This window comes from Eublepharis macularius, chromosome 5 (assembly GCF_028583425.1).
Source record: "Eublepharis macularius isolate TG4126 chromosome 5, MPM_Emac_v1.0, whole genome shotgun sequence".
Taxonomy (NCBI): Eukaryota; Metazoa; Chordata; class Lepidosauria; order Squamata; family Eublepharidae; genus Eublepharis; species Eublepharis macularius.
Window position 1 is genome coordinate 127,960,308 of NC_072794.1, and position 22,143 is coordinate 127,982,450.

At 41.0% G+C, this 22,143-nt stretch overlaps 1 protein-coding gene across 10 annotated transcripts in view; it reads left to right on the forward strand.

Annotated features, from left to right (window-relative positions):
• Positions 1-388: 388 nt before the first annotated feature.
• Positions 389-22,143, forward strand: part of PPP1R12B (protein phosphatase 1 regulatory subunit 12B) — a 179,128-nt gene continuing 157,373 nt past the window's right edge. For all 10 annotated transcript variants that reach the window (XM_054981476.1, XM_054981478.1, XM_054981477.1 and 7 more), the window contains exons 1-3: positions 389-762; positions 16,908-17,038; positions 18,403-18,521. In XM_054981476.1, the coding sequence (XP_054837451.1) occupies positions 487-762; positions 16,908-17,038; positions 18,403-18,521 (526 nt within the window). In that variant the 5' untranslated portion in view covers positions 389-486. The remainder of the gene's footprint in view (positions 763-16,907; positions 17,039-18,402; positions 18,522-22,143) is intronic.

Genomic DNA, 22,143 nt, shown 5'->3' on the forward strand with positions numbered 1-22,143 from the left:
TAGTTGTGTATGGAAGAATCCAAAGCTAACACCACCTCTTGTCCGTCTCTCGTTCTGCATCTTAGAAAACGTCAGACTGGCTACCCTAGAATGAAAGCAGCAAGTCACCCGATTCCTCTAAGACGTCTATCCTTCTACAACTACCTTTCCCATTGAGTCCAGTGGCACCTTAGAACCAACAAGATTTTCAGAGTATAAGGGACAGGATAAGCTCTGACTCTTCATTTCCTGAGAATCTTGTTAGTCTCCAAGGTGCCAGTGGACTCAAATGCTGCTGCCCGAGTGCAGTCCAACTCTGTTACACACCTAAAACTACATTTCCCACGATGCTTTAGGATGCATCTGCGCCGGCACCGCTGTAGTTGACGGGAGGGGGCGGTGGGAGTGGGAAAGATGGCGGCGGAGCCGTCGTGCTCTCCTCCGGGCTGAGGTGTCCGGTGCGTTTCGTGGCCTTGAAGGCGTCTGACGGGCTCGCCAGCGGCCACCATGTCGGAGCCCGGTCACCTGGGGGTGAAGCGGGCCGAGTCCGCGAAGCTGCGGCGGGCGGAGCAGCTGAAGCGTTGGAAAGGCTCCCTGACCGAGCTGGAGCCGGTGACGCCCGCCCGGAGCCGGCACCGCGGCGGGCCCCGTGTCCGCTTCGAGGACGGCGCGGTCTTCCTGGCCGCCTGCTCCAGCGGGGACACCGAGGAGGTGAAGCGGCTGCTGGCCCGCGGAGCCCGCCTCAATACGGCCAACGTGGATGGACTGACAGCTTTGCACCAGGTAGCCTGACGGGCGACACTGAAACCCCAGGGACGCCCGGCCCGCCCATCTGCCTGTCTGCAGCTGCTTTGGGGATGGGACGGTTGACAGGGACGGAGGCTCTGGAAAGGTGCCTGGAGGCCGAACCCTCTCCCCCTTCCGGGTTGACCGCCACCTGGGCTCAACCTGACAAAGGCATTCTTGATAACACCGCACAGTCATTTCCCTTAGTAATGACCTAAAGATAGATCAGGTGATATTGGGGAGGGGAAGAAGAGGGCAGGGGGATGACGTCTCAAAACAAGCAGAGCATGTCAGGTCCATTCTGGTGAATGAGGCTAAAGTTGCCCTTCAATGCCTGCGTTCATTCTCTCTCCACCCCCCCCCCCGATTGACCCCTTCATAAATGGATTTGGATTAATTGCACCAACTGTTTTCTGGTGGGAATTGATGCTGACTCTTCTATAGTCCTTAGAGTGCATAGTTTATTGCCAGGGGCCAGTGACTCGACTCGTGATCTGCCAGTTTTACAGCCCCCTCCACTTTGGGCAGCTGAGCTTCCTTTCCTGTATATCCTTGGGAAGTAGCATTGGCAAATGGACAGCATCTGATGGACACATTCCTGGCACTAGTTATTCTGTAGGACTGTGAGGGGATTCACTAGAACAAGTAGTGCCTTGCTTCACTCACAGATGACCAGGTGCACAGGGATGGCACTACACCAAGTACGACTTGAAATCAGCCAGTTTCCCCTCTACTCTCCTTGATCTGAGTTTGTAAAGTCATTGTACCAGTGAACATATGTAACCTTCTCTTGGCTTTGTCAGGGAAACCCTCCGTCTTCACTGCAGTGTAACTTTAGCACTGTTGGTACCTGTGCACTGTTGATACCATATCTTTGCCTTTTACTCCTTTTTTAGAGGTTTTCCTTATGTAGACAAAGCTTTTCATCCAATTTTATATTTTCATTTTCCCATTATAACTTCATGTTTTTTCCTACTATCCAGTAACAACATTTTCATATTCTGTTCCCATTAATCCGTAAAAGAAACATGATGCCATAGAAGTAAGCTTAATTTCATCCCAGACGTATTGAAAATGTGATTAAGGTAGACTACTTTGGTGGGGGGGTAGGTTGGGGCAAAATAGGCTAGTTTGGTAAGCATGGTCTTCTCATGTTGAAATGGTAAATTGCACAATTCTTTGATACTTAATCTGTCAGACCTATAGAAGGGACTGTTCTTATGAAATATGTTTCAGTTAAAAGTATGTTACTTGTATTTAAAGAGAGGATTCTATAGTTTTTGACCCTTCTCTTAAATGTCTTTGAAATATTAAAATAGGAAATTGTAGATACTGATGCAGAAATTTCTAGGAAAACTAGATTGAATCAATAGTTTCAACTTGGTGCATTTATTTTTATTGATTTCAAGTATTGAAATAATTACAGTTTTTAGTTAGCATGTGTCTTTTGCAGCGTTGGTAACCTCAAGATTGTCTTGCCTTAAGTTTACTATGTACTAGGACTTGATATATCTTGTGGAGAAGTTTTTGTGGGGGAGATACTTCTGACTTTCAGAATGTTTTCTCTTGGCAACAGTTAAAGAAATCACTAGATGCCAGAGCCTAAGATAAGTAACATTGAATTCTATTAATAGAATTCCTAATGTGCTGCATGCACTGAAAGTATCCTCAAGAGGCTACTTCTAAAATGACGAGAGTGTCAGAATAGAGTTCTCTTCCTTGATACCTGCATCATGCCGTTCTTTGCAGTACAACAAAGAGAGCATTTTGAATTGAAAACCTCTGATATGTTAGCTGTTGCCTAAACTGAACATCAACCTAGATGTATGTCATTGTGGAGAGGTAGCCATGTTTGTCATTTGCAGCAAAAACAAGCAGTCCTATGACCCTTTAAACATCAATATATTTTTCTTCCAGCACACATTTTCATGGACTAGACCCCTCCTCATCAGATGAATGATCATCAATTGCTGTGTGTGTGTATACAATCATCCTGATCTTCCAGATGCAATTAAAGGGGAAAGGTTTTATGGGTGATGGAGCTAGATTGGTGAAAAATGGACATTACTTCACAATGCTTTTTAATGGCAAGCTGGTAACTGCAGGATGGAGAACCTTATCCACTTTAAATCTTACTGAATTTCTACATAATTTTTGAGATGCCATTGCCCACACGCTTTGCAGCCTGTATTTGCTGTCATATGGAGAGAAACTTATTTCTAGCAGTACTAAATTATTCGTTTACACGTAATAAGGAGACCAGTTGGTAGAAAATGAATGTTCGCTACTTCTTTCCCACAACATCAAATGTGTATATGGCCATTGGGGTGTGTGTGCATAATTCTGTCTAAACTACACATTTGTTAGCATGGTAGGTAAACTGGTATTAGAATCATGTATGACTAAAGGAGACCAAAAGGGATTTAATTGAAAACATTGGAGTTCCTCATGCTCCTAGGAAAAACATTTGACTTTGTAGCTTGCTTCACTAGGTTTGAAAGAAAATTGTAAAGCCCCACAAGCCTAATCTGCAGACCACAACTATCACATTTTGCTTGTGGAATGCTTCTTTAATGTCAACGAATTCTAGGTGAGACATTCAACTTTTCTAATATCTGTGAGTTGCAGCTATAGTCTTAATATAGTTGAGGAAGTGACTGATAGCAACTATCTCACAACTTTGGTTCTCTGTGTTGTAATCCTAAGGTGCTAACATTAAGGCCTGTGCAATCTTGAGCACACCAGAATTCATTCCTTTCCAAATATTATATATCTGGGTTAGCTATCATGTGATACTTAAAATAGTAGTGATTGGGCTGTTCTCTTCTGTGGTCTTTGGTGAGTGACTACTAATGAACCCTCTCTGAAAAGCAAAATCTGGCTGAAACAGCATCTGAAAATACTGAAAAGCACTTTAATATCTTAGTCTGTAGTAACAATGTTTGGTTCACATGTTGTCAAGTTGGGTGTAGAGATGGACATTTTTCTCTGCCTGCTTAGAATTCTGATGGGGGAGAGGTCTCTTCCTTCTTTGGTTATACCAGAGGTCCAAGGATTAATAAACAGTTGTCTCACAGAACAGAGGAACAGGAATCAGTATCACTAATGCCCTGTACCAGCTTCTCATCCTTTAAAACTTTGGTTGTTTTTACAAACTGGTAGTTCCTTAATCATTTTCTGACTAAGCAAAATCAGCTGCTTCCAAGTATGAGCTTGAGAGTCCTGGGATGTGGACTATGAAGGACTGATGACGTGTGAGAGTTCACCTGATTCCCAAAAATAATGGATAGATGTGCCTTTCGGAATATGATAAATTTCCTGTTAAAATACTGAGTGATGCTTAGAACTTGTGATGTCCAAGAAGTTAGGAAATCATAAACAACTGTTTGCCAAAAACATTTAATACCTGAATTTTTGCAAATATATGTGGTGTTGGCACATGAATTTTTGCCGCTGCTTGCTAAGCCAAATGCTTAGTAATAAGTCATTTGATATCTTTGTCCTTTAACCATCTTGCCAGCTGAAATACTTGAATCTCTTCCTCAGCGGAATAAAGAGCTGTGTAAGAAACATTTATAAAGATACCTTGCAGGTATAGCTTTTGGGGAGTATTTTATTGTCAAGCAGTTCATCTTGTTGGATCTATTAAAAATACTAGCTTTGTTGGATGACCTGTTTCTAAAACCCTGTTGCTTGGAGAAGCAAACACTCTCTTCTGTTGTGTCCCTTTTCCTTTATTGTTTCTCTGGCCTATAGCCATAGTCTCTGAGACGTGCTAGATTCAAACTCTGTGCCAAACATAGCCCTGGCACTGGAAAGAAAGAAATGATGCAGTTATAAAGATGTGAAACTGTTCATAATTAGGTTCTAGGTTCAAATCCTCATCCTGCCATGGAAGCTTACTTGGTGACTTTGGGCCAGTAATGCGTAAGCCTAACCTGTTTTATAAAGATGTTAGAGTAAAATGAAGGAGAGGAGAATAATGTAAGCCACTTTGGGTCCTTATTAGAAGGAAAGATATATAAATGAAATAAATTGATTTTAGATCATGTTATGCCTTCTTAATGTTTATTAGGTTGGATATGGTTTCTTTAACTCGAGTCTATTATACCAAGATCATAATGGATTGGATCCCACATAGATTTCTGTGGGTTAAAGGGGGAGGTAAAAAATCCCCTTCAACAGTAATCTAATCACCCCTCCCTCCCAAATTCTGCTTCTATGGGATGTGGGACTAGCCACAGGAGGGGATGATCAGCAAAGATTACCCCTTTTTTCTCTTGCCAAAATCTCTTTGAGATCTGATTCAATATCCATGACTTCACAAAGATAATAAAAAATTATTAAAATGTTTTATCCTTTGGTAGTTGCTATATGGTGCTTCACGAGATAGATGCTTGCAAAACATCCAACCCCATTGCTAATCATGCTTGATGGGACTTTTCAAAGGCATGCTTTCTGTAATAAATGCATCATTTTCCTACTGAAGAAGCATTTCAAGCTGTGTAAAACATCTTCATGCCTTAGACGATTATGATCAGCTTTAAGGTGCTACATGTTGCTGTAATTTGGCATCTGTTTATTGATTTCCAGCTTGTCTATTTCCCTAGGGCCATTTCTACTTAAATTTTAGAAATTTGTATAGGTTAAATGAGCATGTGAATGTCTCATGTTCACTTTAGCTTTCAACAGCCAGTGCTTCTGGACGCACAACTTTCTGACTCAACTTGGTTTATAAATAAAATGCAACACAAGACTGCTCCTGGTTATCAAAAAGCTGCCATATTCAGATGTCGTGTTCCCAATCCTCCAAGCAATGGTTTAGGATTAAAAGTATGCTGTAGCCTCCCTTCCTCTTTCCCCTTCAGCTTTTCATCTTCTGTTTCCAAGTTTCCATAACCATATTTTGCTCTCATGCCTGAATTATATAAACTAGTACTAATCCAAAATTTCCTTCATAGTTTGAAAGTATTGTTTGAAGTTGTTTTTTTGAAAATTGTTTTTATTAGGTGAGAATATTAATACATACAACTTTCAAATAACATCTCAATATCATTTTCCCCCACCCTTTCCCTCCCCCCTTTTTCAGGACTTCCAACAGCTTTCCAACCCTATATCTTAATCTATTCCTAATCTATCCCCTTTTTCTATAACTCATTATATCATATTTACATTCTGCTTTGTTAAGCTAAGCTCTATCTGTTAGCTTCAGATCTATTATTATTAACTTAAAATCTGTTATCTATTACTATCTGTTAACTTCAGATATATTTAAATTTAAGCTAACAATTAAATAAAGTATCTACTTTATTAATTTTACCAGTATCTATTAACTCCAAATCCACTTAAATTTAAGATAACAATTAGCTAATACTTCACTCCATATGGTAAAGATTCCATCTCTTCCAATAAAAAGAAACCCATTCTAATAATTTTCGAATTGCCATAGTTCCCCTTTCACGTCCCACTTCTTTTCTAAATATGTTTTCAGTTTTCCTCAATCAGTAAATAATTCTGCCAGATTCTGATCTCTCAGCTTCCTTGTCATTTTATCCATTTCTGCCATGTACAGCAATTTATATATCCAGTCTTCAATAGTTGGTATTTCTTGCACCGTCCATTTCTGCGCATATAAAAGTCTTGCTGCTGTCGTCATGTAGAATAGTAATGTTCTGTATTGCATAGGAACATCTTCCATACTTAAATTCAGTAGCAATAGCTCTGGGTTCTTCTTTATTTGGGTCTGCAAAATCTCATTTATTACTTCTAAAATATCTCCCCAGTACTGTCTAGCTACATCACACGTCCACCACATATGATACAATGATCCTTCATGCTTTTTACATTTCCAGCATTTATCTGACATATTTGCATTTCCAAGCGCAATTTTCTTAGGCGTTAAATACCATCTATAAATCATCTTATAGACATTCTCTTTAATACTGATACAAGTTGAAATCTTCAATGTAGTTTTCCATAAATATTCCAATGACTCCATTGTTATTTCTTTGTGACAGTTAATTGCCCACTTCACCATCTGTACTTTGACTGTCTCATCCGAAAGTATTGGTTGAAGTTGATTTGCAAGACATGGTATAGCAGCAGTCCCTGATTTGCCCAGCTCATTTGTCATGTAAAGCAGACCAAGGGGCTGTTGGTCGATGTCAAAGTTGCTCAAGGACGGAGGAATCAGCTTGTACTGGAGGGGGCTGCACTCTTCTTAAAGAAGTAGGTTTGTAGCTTGGGGGTGCTGCCAGATCCTGGCCTGCAGTTGGAGGGTCAGGTCTCTAGGACACACAGTGCCTTCTGTCAGTTTTTGCTGATATGCCAGAAGCAGCCATTCTTCCAAGTGTGATATGACCATGGTGATCCATGTTGTGGTCACATCCTGGTTAAATCACTGTAATGCACTTTACATCGGGCAGCTTTTAAAAAGTGTCAGGTAATTTCAGTTGTTCCAAAATTTCAGTTGGTCTACTTACATATAAACAAGAATTCACTTATGGTGCATGACCAGTTTTCTTAATCAGTTGGTTTATATATTGGTTCCAGTATTCAGTTAAACAAAACCTATTTTTAAAGCAATGAATTATGAGAAATTGGGGAGAAGTAGTTGGCTTAGGGTTTGAAGTTAGCTTTTGGTTGTGGTGATGACAACTATATGTCATGTTAATTACTACTTGCGCTTTAATTCAGAAAGGTTTCATCTATATGTTCAGCTTTATGCTAATTTTTAACTTTGCAGCTATCATACCTTATCATATCTGTTCTCATTGAATGCACCAACTGTTGATCATATTGTATTTTTGCTCTGAATGTCCTAGCTATTTAGTATATTGTATTCACTTACAGTATGTAGCTGCCTTGGAACTCAGTGAAAAGGGCAGACTATAAATAAACAACAACATAATAAATAATTATTATATGCTGCAATACTTTTATCATATCCTTAATAAATATTAGGATTAGGTTTTCTGATAGCAATAATTTTAAAAAATCATTAAAATACAAAACTCGCCAGGCTGAAAATGTGTCTAGCTCCTAAATTTTGAGTCTGGCTCTCAGATGGAAAGAAAAATTTTCAAGACTTGTTTTACAAGTTGATGTATAACTACTCTAAGTGATTGTATGTCCTTTTTTGCTTAAGAATGTAAGCATCTTGTTGGGCCGGATTATGATGTACCTAGTCTGTTATTCTTTTTCTGGTGATCTTTGGAAAATTGGTTAGTAGTCCATGAACAGACTGCAGTCTATTGTCCTCCCTCCAGCTCTTGTGAAAAAAAAAGGACAATCTTTTGGCTATAGCAAAAGTTGCTCAGTTTATTAGCAGTTTATGTAGCAAGGGAAAGGTTGCTCTAGATTGGGTCTAAATAGACTGCAGTCTATTGTCCTCCCTCCAGCTCTTGTTAAAAAAAGAAAAAAAATGGACAATCTTTTGGCTATAGTAAATGTAGCTCAGTTTATGAGAAGTTTATATAGCAAGGGAAAGGTTGCTCTAGATTGGGTCTAAAACTTCCCTTCTACTTGAATCTGAAGCCTTCTGCTTGTAGAAGACTCCCATCATTAGTGAAACAACTTTTGGATCCAACCCCTTGTTTTTTGATTTATCACGCTCTTGTTAGCTTTATTCTTTGTCTTCTCAGCCTCATATGATCATCCTCCAAAATTTTCAGCAGTCTAGGCTTGCCTTACAACTTGTTTTTGCCACTTCTATTAGTTTGATAGAAGTGCTATACGATCTGTCTTGTTAGTATAATGAAACATACCATGTAGTCCTGCAGTATTCTTCTCACCATCGAGTAGTTGCAGCAGCATGGCCTTTACAGCCTCAAGGCCTATTGTCAGTTGGGGAGACTGTTATTCAATAGATGTATTGGCACTAGGGCTAGACGATTAAAGGATACAGAAATAGTGCAAATGATTTCCAAAGTACCAGTTTGGAAAAATATTCAGTGATGAGTTTGTTGCTGAGTTTAGGCACTTGCATGAACTAAGGCTTTTAAGAAGCTGGGTTGCCGCTGCTATATTTTTCTCCTTGCAAAGGATGTGAAATATTTATTTTATTAGTTAAACTGACACCTGTTAACCATCCTGCACCCCTTTAACTGTGCTATTTTTGCAGCTGACTTCTGTCATCACTAAGATTAATGGAGACTGCTTATGCAGTTTCATTTGTTTCCCCAGCTACACAAAACAACTCTGCTCTTGTTTGTACTGTCAAATATGCAGTGTTTGAAAAGACACCACAATTTCTTCTGTTTATGGAAAACTTTTCTGAAAGGGTTCTTTCACTTTGTATAGCATAAGTAATCCTAAGTAATTTCCATCAGAGAGATGTAGGAAGATGGCATTAAATTCTACAACTGTCAATATATGCCTTCTTGGAATCTGATTGGTAACAGATATGGAACTCCTCCTCTAACAAATCTGGTTGTTGGAATATTAAACTCCAGTTTTACAAGTAGTTGCCCAACTGGTATTTAACACCTCATAAATTGAATCGGCCCAGAGGGTCTTTGAGCCCACTGTGTTGGAGATCTTGTAAGCAGAAAGGCATGACCCTACATATGTGGTGGGAATGCCATCTTGTTCAGGAATTTTGGAGGCCAGTTCATAAAGAGATATCCAGCATGGTGGGGCTTTCTTTGCCATACTTCCCAGAATTTTTGTTATTGGATTTCTGGGCTGATTCTTTGCTGGATAGCTCTTGTTTGCTCTTGTTTCGATGTTGGCTCCCTCTGCTCGTTTGGTCATTGCTAGGAGCTGGAAATCCCTCACAGGATCATTGCTAAAAAAAAATGGTACCAGAAAATCTGGGAGCAATATTTGATTGAGCTCTCTCAACCCCACCTATCTCACAGGGTGTTTTGTTGTGGGGATAATAATGGCATACTTTGTAAACTGTTCTGAGTGGGTGTTAAGTCATCCTGAAAGGTGGTATATAAATCTATTATTATTATTATTATTATTATTATTATTATTGATGGGTAGGATTATGCATAATTGGTTTTTTGAGGACTTATGTATGGTAGTTCCTTTATTTGAATATGATAAAATATGGAAACCAATTCTGGATTTTTTATGTGCTAAAGATGTAATCCCCTCAATGCAACGTTTAGATGCTTGTTTATTGTGATTCTTGGGTTTGTAACAGATTGCTAAGTGTTGTTTTGATTATTCCTTTTTATGGTTTAATTTGATGATTTTTTCCTGTTTGTATTTCATGGTTTTACAGTTTCTTCTACTTTGTATCATTGTTTATATGAGGTAAATAAAGGATTTTTTTTAAAAAAACCCTGTCAATATATGCTGGATGTCTGCAGTTAGAAAATTGGCTGAATTCTTGTATCTCTCCCTTGAGAGTAGGCAGCTTCTGCTTGCGTCCAAATTTGTCTTCTGCCTCAGAAGCACACTTGTACGAAGCAGAAGAGGAATGCCAGTTTCCTCTAGTCCACCTCAGGTTCCTGCATCATATCACATGGCATTCTTAAGGGTCTCCCAGTCCTCAGAAATGATGTTTCAGGGAGCACAGCACACTAAAATGGGAAGGGGAGGCCAGAAATGTCTATTCCCTGAGTGAACCTCTACCCAATCATTTGGATCCAGACCTTGACCTCCAATAATGGACATCCCATAGAGCTAACACAAAAAGTTTCAGTACAAAGAAATGCACTGTATCTCAGTAAGATCAATAAGCCTTCAGTAGGCATACCAACTACTTATCATAATGGCAAAGTAGTGATATATACAAAGGTCACTTTTTCTTGCATTACTGTGTGACCAAAAGAGATCACGGCTGTGCTGTGATCATGGGGAAATAGGGCTTATTTTTCAGTGCTTCCTAATTCCTATGGTGGTTTTTTTGCAACATTGTAAATGGACTGCAGTCTGGGGCGTAGCTGGAAAGAGGAAAAAACATGACCCTCAACTCTTATGCTAGCGTTGCTGGGGCAGGTTTAGTCATTTCCACAATACTGTATCCTAAATGTACTTATTGCTTTCATTTATAATTTTAGCTAGGCTATCGTGGCATAGCTGTCATAAAAATATTACCTAAATTATAAAAAAGATCTTGTGGAACTTCCCACTCATTAGATCAGATCTGAGCTGATCTCAATGTCTCATGGGAATCCTAACTCTCACTTTCTAGGCCATGTAGCATGAGAGGTTGAATATGGAACAGCGAATATTTGCAGCGGGGAACATTTCCTCAGTTTTGATGAGGAGTTGATCTTGCACAGATAAAGTTGAAAAAATCAAGATAAAGTATCATGGCGGTGCCATTATGTCTTTGGGTTAGAATAATGTTTTTCTTAGTATTTTAATCCAAAGAGAAGGTCTGCTAGAGATTCATAATCTGCCTCCATGCCTGTGTGGAGTATGAGATTAATATTTTATGGGAACAGGGAAATAAATGATAACCAGGTGAAACAGTGTATGCAAGACAGCTATGATATGTCAGTAACAATCTAACTATAGACTTTGGTAGCATTCAGCAAGAAATATCTGGGAAATGTTTGGGACAAGTTCTGACTATCTTTTGAAAAAACACAGTGAGAGATGTCTAAACTGACAGAATTGCTGACAACAGTACTCCTTTACAGTGGTGTTTGGAGATTTACCTGAATTCTATCTGGCTGTGCTACTTCTCTTGAACGTCCTGAGTAGCCAGCTCTGATAATGGGGCATGAAGGCAAGAACATCCCTTTCAGTGCTGACAATTGCTAGTGGTGACAGTTGCAAGGCTATTTTGGGAGCTTTATACTTTAGTTCTTTGAACTCCTGTCTCTCTGCCAACACAATGTTAACCCTGACATTGTTCAGCTGTCAGGAGACTTGTCTTTGAGATGAGTGTTTGTCTGTTCACCGTTCATATTGGCAAAACAAAACTAATTCATCCTTGAGCAAAGCAGAGTTAAACTTTAGTTCCGTTCTCATACATGCTCATAGTGACACAGCAGCCACTTCACCATAGCATGATACCATGCTTCTGTAGTATGTATATGACCAGGGCTCATTTGGAGGGGGAACGTGCCGGAACGGTGTTCCGGTAGAGCTGAAAAGTGGTCACGTGGGTTTTGGCCCAACGTGATTCCTTTTCCTCACCTCTGCCTCCCCTCCAAAGGAGGGTAAGCTGCTTCAATTCATTCTGCTGCTTTATTTTCATTCGTGAGAGAGAGAGTGAGTGAGTGAGTGCAAGCTGGGTTGCTGGGCTTGGATCTCCAAAGGAGGGTAAGCTGCTTCAATTCATTCTGCTGCTTTATTTTCTTTCGTGAGAGTGAGTGAGTGAGTGAGTGCAAGCTGGGCTGTTGGGCTTGGATCTCCAAAGGAGGGCAAGCTGCTTCAATTCATCCTGCTGCTTTATTTTCATTCGTGACTAGTGAGTGAGTGAGTGCGTCCGTGCAAGTAGGACTGCTGGAGCTGGCTCTGCAGAGGAAGGTAAGCTGCTTTGAGTTCATTCTGCTTTATTTTCAGGAAATACCTGGAGATTTTTGAGGAAAGGGGCCTGTGGGGTGGGTGTTGCCTTCTGACACACTTCTAGTGATGTCAGGGGGTGTGGCAAATGCTAATGAGATATGCTAATAAGTTATGCTAATGAGTTCCTGCAGTTCTTTTTCTATGAAATTACCCCTGTATATGACTATCCAGGACCACATGAGCTGGGCCAAGCCAGGACAGTTCCCTCTTGGTTGTCCCCCCTCTTGTCTAGGGGAATACTCATGTGATTGGCCACATCACATGGTTATAATAATCAGGGCTTTTCTGGGAAAAGAGGTGGTGGATCTTTCTATTATCACGTGCGCATGCAAAGCATGCATGCGCTGCCGGAAACACAAGATGATGTCACTTCCAGGAAGTGATCTCGCTTCCCTGAAGCAAGGTCATCGCGCAGGGCGCTGCCACTCCCCTGGAGTGTTCCCTTGATTCGGGCCCGCTTGCCTCCCCACCCCTTACCTGGCAACAATGTTCCCTCTGAGCAGTCAAGTGTTATGAGCCAGAAATCTCAAAGAGAAAGGAAGGGAGGGAGGGAAAGGCTGAGGAAGAGGCCAAGGAAGCAGGTGGCCCGGGAGAAGCTCCGCCCAGGGAGACGGCCCACAGGTCTTTGGGCACTGGGGGCAGGGCCACCAGTCACGTGATCTTTTTTCACAGGTGCCGGATCTCAGATCCAGGGAGATCCCACTGAAAAAAAGCCCTGATGATAATTACACATACTCCCCAGCTGAGTAGAATCCCATTGCAGAGAATCAGTACTTTTATTGCTGTATGTACATGAAGGGGAACATCGCTGTATCTTTTGAAATGAAAAAAAAACTAGTCTGAAATGTAGTGCAGAGACTAAAGAAAAAAGTCACATTCCATGAACACACGTGAGGCTGCCGTATACTGAGTCAGACCACTGGTTTATCAAAGTCAGTATTGTCTACTCAGACTTCCAGTGGTGACTCTCCAGGGTCTCCGGCACATGTCTTTGGCGTTATCTACCCCCTGATCCTTTAAACTGGAGATGCCAGGGATTGAACCTGGAATCTTCTGCATGTGAAGCAGATGCTCGTCTTCTCAGCCCATGGTCCACTCAGCTGGCATCCACAAAGAATCTGACAGTTGATTTGAAGACATTGGCACTGGGGTTTCTCAGACTTGATTCAGAGCAGAAATGAAAGAACACATTCTGTATATGTGCAGAAAATAATAAGAGGATGACATTTAGGCACCTTCATGTAGGTTCTGCAAGTTTTCAGAAGAGTGCTGACAACTTTGGTTTTCATGTTTCAGGTGTCAAATCCCTCATGGATTTGGCAGTTCAGTAAAATAGTTTTTGTGTTGTTCAGCAATTAAATTTTGATGCAAATATAGCAAGTCATATATATACATTGAGAATCATACATTTCTTATCGTAGCTAACCAATTTGTAATTTCATATTTTAGAAGTGGCATGCCTTTTATGAATATTCATTTCACTATTCAGAGTTAAAAATTACATGGTTTAGAAGTTGATAGGAAACAATGTTTTAAATTTTTTTAGTTTAGGGTCTTATAATCTGCAGTCTGGGGCAGAAAGGCTGTTTTTGGCGTCCTCTGCTAGTCTGTGCACCCGCACGGCAGTGGAGGAGGAGGAAAAGGGCCCTCCCGCCCCTAAAATGGCAGCCGCAGTTGCCATTTGAGGGGCGGAAAGGCTGTTTTCCGCATCCTCTGCTGCCACGCAGGCCTGCAGGGCAGCAGAGGAGGCCTCCACCACCCCAGCATCAGATGGAAGGTAAGTGGGAAGCTGGGGCTGGGGCTGGGGCTTGGGAGGGGGGTGAGGAGCTGAGGTTGGGGCTGGGAGGTGGGGGCTGGCGGTTGGGCCATCTAAAGGGCCCTGCAGCTTGCGAGCAGCAGGTCCCTTTAAACTATCAGCTGGCAGTCGACGAGGAGGGGATCTCCCCCTGCTGCCTGCCAGCTGATAGTTTAAAGAGACCTGCTGCTTGCAAGTAGCAGGAAAAGTTCAAATGGCCTTTTCCTCCGGGGAAATGGCCATTTAAACTGGCCCTTTAATACAAACCAAACGAACCAGTAGTCCAGGTTGTGGAAGTTCGTGGAAACAAGCATCCACGAACCCTGGTTCGCGAACCCCAAACTGTGCTGGTTTGCGGGGTTTTTTGGTTCATATTTAGGTTCGTGTTCTAATCAAGATTCTATCTAGTTGTAAATAGATGGATTTTGTTTTATTATCGCAACCAGTTCAGGAAGCGTATGATTTTCAAAACTGGAAAGTTTTTTTAATAAATCTTTTTTTTTTAAAATTTACGTTTAGATTTGAAAATTTCAAGTAGTTCAGAGATTTCTGTGGTAATGAAGTAAACAGTGAGACAAGAGCATAATTATTTTTGAAAAGCTTGGCTTATTAGAGTCCAGACATTAAACCAATCTGCTAGTCAGCAAATATCCTACGGTTTCATAAAGAACACTTGCTCTGTTGTCATACTTGGTATTGTCCAGTATTCTTGTCTCAAATGTTTAGAGAGGTGTAGAAGGGTGGCAGTGCTTCTGAGTAACTGTTTGGGGGCGGGGGGGTTGGTAATATTTGCTTGTAGAAAGGAGAGTGCAGACTGAATTGCTCTATAGAGGTTGTCTCTGGGTTGTTGTGGTAGTGCTGAAGGCTGAATTCTCTGTTCTCTTAGACTGCTCCAAGGAAACTTGATTTCTCAAAGTATTTTTGTATTTATGTATTGTCGAAGGCTTTCACAGCCGGAGAACGATGGTTGTTGTGGGTTTCCCGGGCTGTATTGCCGTGGTCTTGGCATTGTAGTTCCTGACGTTTCGCCAGCAGCTGTGGCTGGCATCTTCAGAGGTGTAGCACCGAAAGACAGATATCTCTCAGTATTTCATTACTTTAGTCTCTTAAGAGTGTACGTTCTGCAGCCCAGCTTCTTTGACAAATGTTGCCTGAAATAAGAAACTCATAAAAAGCTCAAAATAGTATTGATGCATGTGCTTGAGATAAATAGATTTCTGCATGGTCAGCGCTGTGGATCTCAGGTGGCTGAGAAAAATAAGCTGTTTTAATTTCACTTAGGTATTTTCCACATGGTCACTTTACAGCATTTCAGAATATGTTCTGCTTCTTATGTTCTCTAGAGTTCTGCACGTGCAAGAAAGTCACAGGAAGTAGAAACATTTTTTGTCTATCTTTTCCGTGTTTTTTTCCCCTGCACACATACCACGGTTTTTTTAAGCTGCTGCCCAGTTGCTGCTGTCACGTGTTATATCCATGCAGAATCAAAAACTCCCATTCTGCTTCTACTGCCCCCCTCTTCCTTTCCACCAGAAGCTGATTGGTCTGTCCCCCGGTAACCACTCCCACCCTCCTCAGCTCTCTGAACTTTTCTGCCATTTTTATCAGTAAAGTGAGGTAGGGTCATAAGGCTGCTTCTCGATTCGCTTCCTTTCTCCTGGGTATACACACACACTCTTATTATTTTTTTCAAAGCCAGGAACTAGTCCTAACATTGCTTCTTATTCCCTGCTGGCTTTAAAAGCCTGGAAAGGGTTAATTGGCTGCTCTCCCCTTCCTCCTGGGGGAGTATGTGCACATTCTCATTTTTTTTTCAAAGCCAGGAATGAGTTGTAAGGTTACTGCATATTCCTCCTGTCATTAAAAGCTAGGAAAGGGTTAAATGGCTGCTTTTCCCTCCCTCCCAGCTGTTTCAGGCTTCTTCTAGTGCCAAAGAGAAAAAAACAAGCGTTTTGCACAGCCTTTTGGAAATAAAGCGGGAGGGAATGAAGTAGCAGCATTTTAACCGTTTCCTGGCTTGGTTTTAAAAAAAATGAGAATGGAACACACATGAAAAGTACATGTTTACCCCCAGAACTCCACCACCAATTGCCTCTCCAATGGGCATGGGACAGCCTAAACAGCAAATACGTGGGGTGGGTGGGCTCCAACACTGTAACACTATGATGCATCTGAATTTTTTTTAAAAAAATGACATCAGCTCCATCTCCCATGAAATGCAGCTCCAAACAGACACATCTCAACTTGTCAGCAGATAACAAATTGCCACGAGGTCATGCAATACAGAATGATGGGACTCCAAGCCATTTCAGCACCGATCAGCTCAGCAGAATGCCATGCAGAATGGGCCTTAGATAAGTAATGGGATATATTTCAGGAAACAATAAATATGGATGCTTCATTGCTGCTTCTATATGTAAGCTCTTGATTCAAAACATGGCTTTGGCTTCACATATAAGTATAAATCTCCATAATGTCATTTTCTGAATCTTGTTTGACCCCAATTTTTTTAATGAAATCATGCTTGGGATTCTCTACTTTCATTCTGACCGCTTTCCATTGAATGGCCTGACGTAATCTCTTTTATTGAAGGTTTTTAGGAACAACATGTTCTAAACCTTGCTCTGCTCTGTGGACTTTAATGCCATTCCTAAAGTGAATTCTGAAAGATCACTTTACTGTGTGCTCTCCTCATAAGTGAAGGTAAACTCGCTCTGAGATGTTAGAGCGAACTGAACAATAGGAAAGTTTAGAAGTGAAATGGGAGTGAAGTCCTCTATTTACAATTGTTAAATTGAAAGCAGGCATAGTTTATAAAATCTAACAGCAGGTCCTTTTTCTTCCCCACTTCCTTTTTTTTCCCCTCAAGGCCTGTATAGATGAAAATCTGGACATGGTAAAGTTCCTGGTAGAATATGGAGCCAATGTAAATCAGCAAGATAATGAGGGCTGGACTCCACTTCATGCAGTTGCATCTTGTGGTTATCTGAACATAGCAGAGTGAGTGAGTTTCAGGATAAACAGAGTTTCAAAAATATCACCATTGGGAGGTGAGTGGGAGGGGATTGGTGAATGATTGGGGCTCAGTCTGGTACCCTTAAACTAATCTATACAAATAGTTACTTAAACAGCTGTAACCACTATGAATATTTCCTTTGTATGGGTAAGTCAATGTTAGCTAGTTGCACTAAAACCAATGGTTGATTCCCTGAGGTTAAATACAAGATGTCTAAACTTTTGGTAATAGTTGTAATGGTAGAGGAAGAGTGACTTGAAGGTTATGGCATGTCCTTCATTGAAATCTGACATCTTTAAGTCACTTTGGCACTGGCAGTATAGCGTAGTATGACCATAATATGGATATCTCCTTTAGCTCTAATAGTACTTAGTATTTACTAATGTCAGTGTGGTTCTTGATGCAACCTGACTAAAATGAATGGACTCTTTGGTGTATTCAGTCCAGATAGAAGCCACTATTGGGAATTGAGGGTGTAATGCCATCCTGTGCTGGGCATTAGTTAGACTTCCTAATACAAAGCTATCTTGATCAGCCTTTAAGATTTCAACTATTAATAACCAAGGAGCAGACTGATAGCAAGATGTGCCCTTTTAAGGTTTGGAACAGGAAGAAAGAAGAATATGGAAGCAATTTGGAAAGAAATATCTGCTCTTGAAGGTGGGCAGTGGTACCTCTAGTTGAAGGGTGTTCAGAACATTTTCTGATAGCCCTGTCCTCATTGAGATTCACTGAGATGATGGTTCCATTTGCTATGGGGTCAACAAGAGCTGATACAAGAAGTAGAATAGATGGAGCCAGAGAATGGCATAACTAAGGAGCAGTAGCTGCAATAAGACTTCAAGTCAAGCTGGGGTGTTCATAAACTTGGCTTGTTGCTGGACTTTTGCATATGTCTTGCTCCTTCCTCTCCCCTTTCCTGTGCAGATAATCATGTTAAGGAAATGACATCAATATCAGCCAACATGAGGCTTATTGGGAAGGCTTTTCAGATGGTGGCTTCTTTTGGCTTGGTCTGGATAATACAGAACTTTATTTTTGTTTTCCAGACATACTTGTTAATAGACAGATTGCTTTTAAAAATAAATTGGACCAAACACATTAAAATAGAAGAAAATACTTGCTTATTTCTTAAAACCTTATAGTTGTAAAGGTATCACATTAGTTAAAGAATGCATTACTTGTTTGAGTGAAATCAGCTGTTTGCTTTGGGCACTTTAGAGGTTAAGTAGATTGTCAGTAGCTGGATAAATTCTAGGTTCATTGATATAATATCCATTTGGTACCAAACACAACCAAATATTTTTCTTGCTCTGAAGTTAGTTTTATATGGCACTCTGTCATGTAGATACTTAATAAGTCGTGGGGCCAACGTAGCTGCTGTGAACAGTGAAGGTGAAGTCCCATCTGACCTTGCAGAGGAAGCAGCTATGAAGGATTTGCTCATGGAACAAGTAAAGAAGCAAGGTAAGCTAGCCATGTCCTGTCTGCATTGTTGGTTTCATTAAAAAGCATGAAAGGAGATAGAATTTTCATTTCTGTTATGAAACGTTAGGAATAGTGATGCATGGCATGAAGGATGTACATTCACACATTTCTAAATTGTAGATTGTACACAAAGACTAAAACTCTTAAAACAATCCATCTTGTGCCGTATTGGTTTCATTCTTCTAAATCTAAAAAGACCTGCTGTTGTGTATGCAGAATGTCTTGGGGTTTGTCTGTGTTAAATGTGAACATATGATTGCAGTTGTTGTCATTTATTTTTCCTAAAGTTGCCAAAGGCTTTGCCAGCAGAGAAGCTTTTATACTAGCACAATATTTAGGGCGATTGCATGATAGATGTAGAATTACTTGCAGAAGGGTTCGTTATATATGAAACAAGCCTAAGGTGGTTTTTGTGTTGACATAGCATTCTCATATCTTCCTTTGAAGTATTTATAAGGCTTAAAATTGTCACAATATCATTCTTCCTGCCTGCCCTCACTGGTTTCTGGCACTTGCTGTACTAGCCCAGTCTGTGAAGAGGAGATGCTACGTTTGCTGATTGGGACATACAGAAAGACCGCTGTGTTGGTTCAACTTTCGTTTGTTAACTGCAAGGTTAATTTTGTACAAATGGCTTGTCCTTGGACACGTTATCTTGGGATTTTTTCTTTATATGATTTCAGCAATTTAGCCACTTTTATTTGAGAAGTATAGAAGCTTACTTAGAAGCCATACAGGGAGCTGCAGTGGAAATGCAGTCATTTCTGATTGTGTTATGTTGCTCTGGAAACACAAGCAATTTACTTTTGCAGAATTTGACTGTTGCTACTGTCAGGACCTGCAAACTGAAAATAATGCAGGGTATTTCTGGAGTGCTCATACAACCCCTCTGCAGAGCATGGACTGTAATGCAAATGAACACTTGTAGTGTACATTGTGCAGACTTTGTTGTTCATACTCAGATGAATTGAGAAAATGTGGGTGTGCAAAAATACAAAGCTGTGACTTTGTGCAGCTCACTTATTTTTAATGTTCTGTGAGACTGCTTTATGCTTTAGACAAATGCATCATATTAATAAGGCTATATGAAGCTAATAAGTTTATTCAAAGTTTTTTTTACATACACATGCATGTATGTAAAAACACTTTGAATAAACTTATTAGCTTATTAGCACATGCAAACACACACACACACACAAACTTGCAATCAGTCTTGAAGGAAACCTATAGCATTTTAATGCAACCTTAAGTTACATTCATTTTTTAAAAATTAAGCTCATGTATTTCACCTCATTTGTTTTCAGCCATGGTTTCATAAGCATATAGCCAGCCAGAGCTGTTCTGAGTCAACCAGTCTGAAGCTACTATTTCAAATGAATCAATTTTCTTCCTCTCAGCTTTCTTCATTGTCCAGCTTTCAAATCTATACATAGTAATGAAGAATGCCACAGTATGAATTATCTTGATTTGGCATCCATTGACAGTTTCCAAGTTTCATTCTCCTTGGTTGCAGCCTCCCTTTTGATGGATGACTGAGCCAAGGAATAGAAAATCTTTAACAATTTTTTCATGGTCAGCCTTAAAGTTGTGTAATTCCTCAGTAGTCAATATTTTTGTCGTCTTGATGTTCAGCTGTAATCCTGCTTTGGCACTTTTTCCTGTAACTTTCATCAGTAGTTTTCAAGTCTGTACTATTTTCTGCCAGTAATGTGGTATCATCTACACATCTCAAATTGTTAATGTTCCTTCCATCAATTTTTACTCCACTCCATCTAAATCTAATCCAGCTTTCCTTATGAGATGTTCTGCATATAGATTGAACAGATAGGGAGATGAAATACATCTTTATCTTGACTAGGGGTGTGCACCCTGAAAATATTCGGGTTTCCTGCTTTGGGTTTACCCGAAGCAGGAAAAACATTGGGAAACACCCAAAACCTGAAGTGGCAAGCCGCTTTGGATTCGGGTATTTCAATCGCTTCGGAATGCTCCATAAAGATTCGGAGCGTTCTGAAGTGATTCAGGGGGCTGGGTTTTCCCTGAACACCCCCACCCCCACTCCTCAACCCCCCACTTACCCTCCCCTCTGCTTCAACCCACTTACCTGGCCCTTTAAAGGTCCCTTTAAACTATCAGATGGCAGGGGGGGGGGAATCCCCCCTGTCAGTTGCCAGCTGATAGTTTAAAGGGACCTGCCACTTGCAAGAGGCAGGGCCCTTTAAACACCTCACAACCCCCAGCCTTAGCCCCCCAGCCCTCCTCCAGCTGGTTGGAACGGAGGAGACTTTGAAGGGAAGGGGGATCTCAGCATGGCTTGCCATGCCAAGATCCTCCTTTTCTTCAAAGTCCCCCTCCCTCCTCGAGCCAGTTGGAACAGAAGAGACTTTGAAGGGAAGAAGGATCTCGGCGCGGCTTGCCATGCCGAGATCCTCCTTCCCTTCAGAGTCCCCCTCCCTCCTCCAGCTGGTTGGAATGGAGGAGACTTTGAAGGGAAGGAGGATCAGCATGGCTTGCAAGCTGTGCCAAGATCCTCCTTCCCTTCAAAGTCTCCCGCGTTCCAACCGGCTGGAGGAGGGAGGGGGACTTTGAAGGGAAGGAGGATCTCAGTATGCCGAGATCCTCCTTCCCTTCAAAGTACTCAGCTGCTTGTGGGAAACCCCGACAAACAGCTGATCTGTGGTTTAAATGTCCCTCTCCCTCCTGCTGCATGGAGAGAGACATTTCAACGCCTTGCCCCGAAGCTTCCTGAAGCTATACAAATAGCTTTGGGAATCTTTGATTTGGGGTTTCCAAAACGGTCCAGGTATGCTGGGGCCGTTTCAGAAATCCCGAATCTTTACAAATTGGGTCTGATTTGGGTATTTTTCCCGAATCAGAAACCTGAAGTGCACATCCCTAATCTTGACCCCTTTGCCAATTGGAAAATGTTCTGTTTCCCCATATTCTGCCCTAACAGTAGCCTCTTATCCAGGGTACAGGTTGTGCTTCAAAACGACCGGATGTTGTGGCATAACCCTTTCTTTTAACACCTTCCACAGCTTTTCATGATCCACACAGTCAAAAGCTTTGCTGTAATCTAGAAAACAAACTAATTTTCTTCTGAAATTCTCTGGTATGCTCCAGTGTGTGTGTGTGTTATATGTCGTCAAGTCGTCTCCAACCTATGGCGACCCTATGAATGAAAGATCTCCAAAACATCTTTAACATACTTGCTTAGATCCTGCAAACTGGAGGACGTGGCTTCTTTTATTGAGTCGAGCCATCTCATTTTAGGTCTTCGTCTTTTCCTGCTGCCTTCCACTTTTCCTAGCATTATTGACTTTTCCAGAGAATCTTGTCTTCTCACGATGTGACCAGAGTACGATAGCTTTAGTCTTGTCATTTTAGCTTCTAAGGAGAATTCAAGCTTGATTTGATCTAGTACCCACTTAGTTGTCTTTTTGGCTGTCCATGGTATCTGCAAAACTCTCCTCCAGCACCACATTTCAAATGAATCAATTTTCTTCCTGTCAGCTTTCTTCACTGTCCAACTTTCACATCCATTCATGGCAATGGGGAATACCATAGTTTGTATTATCTTGATCTTGGTTCCCAGAGAGAC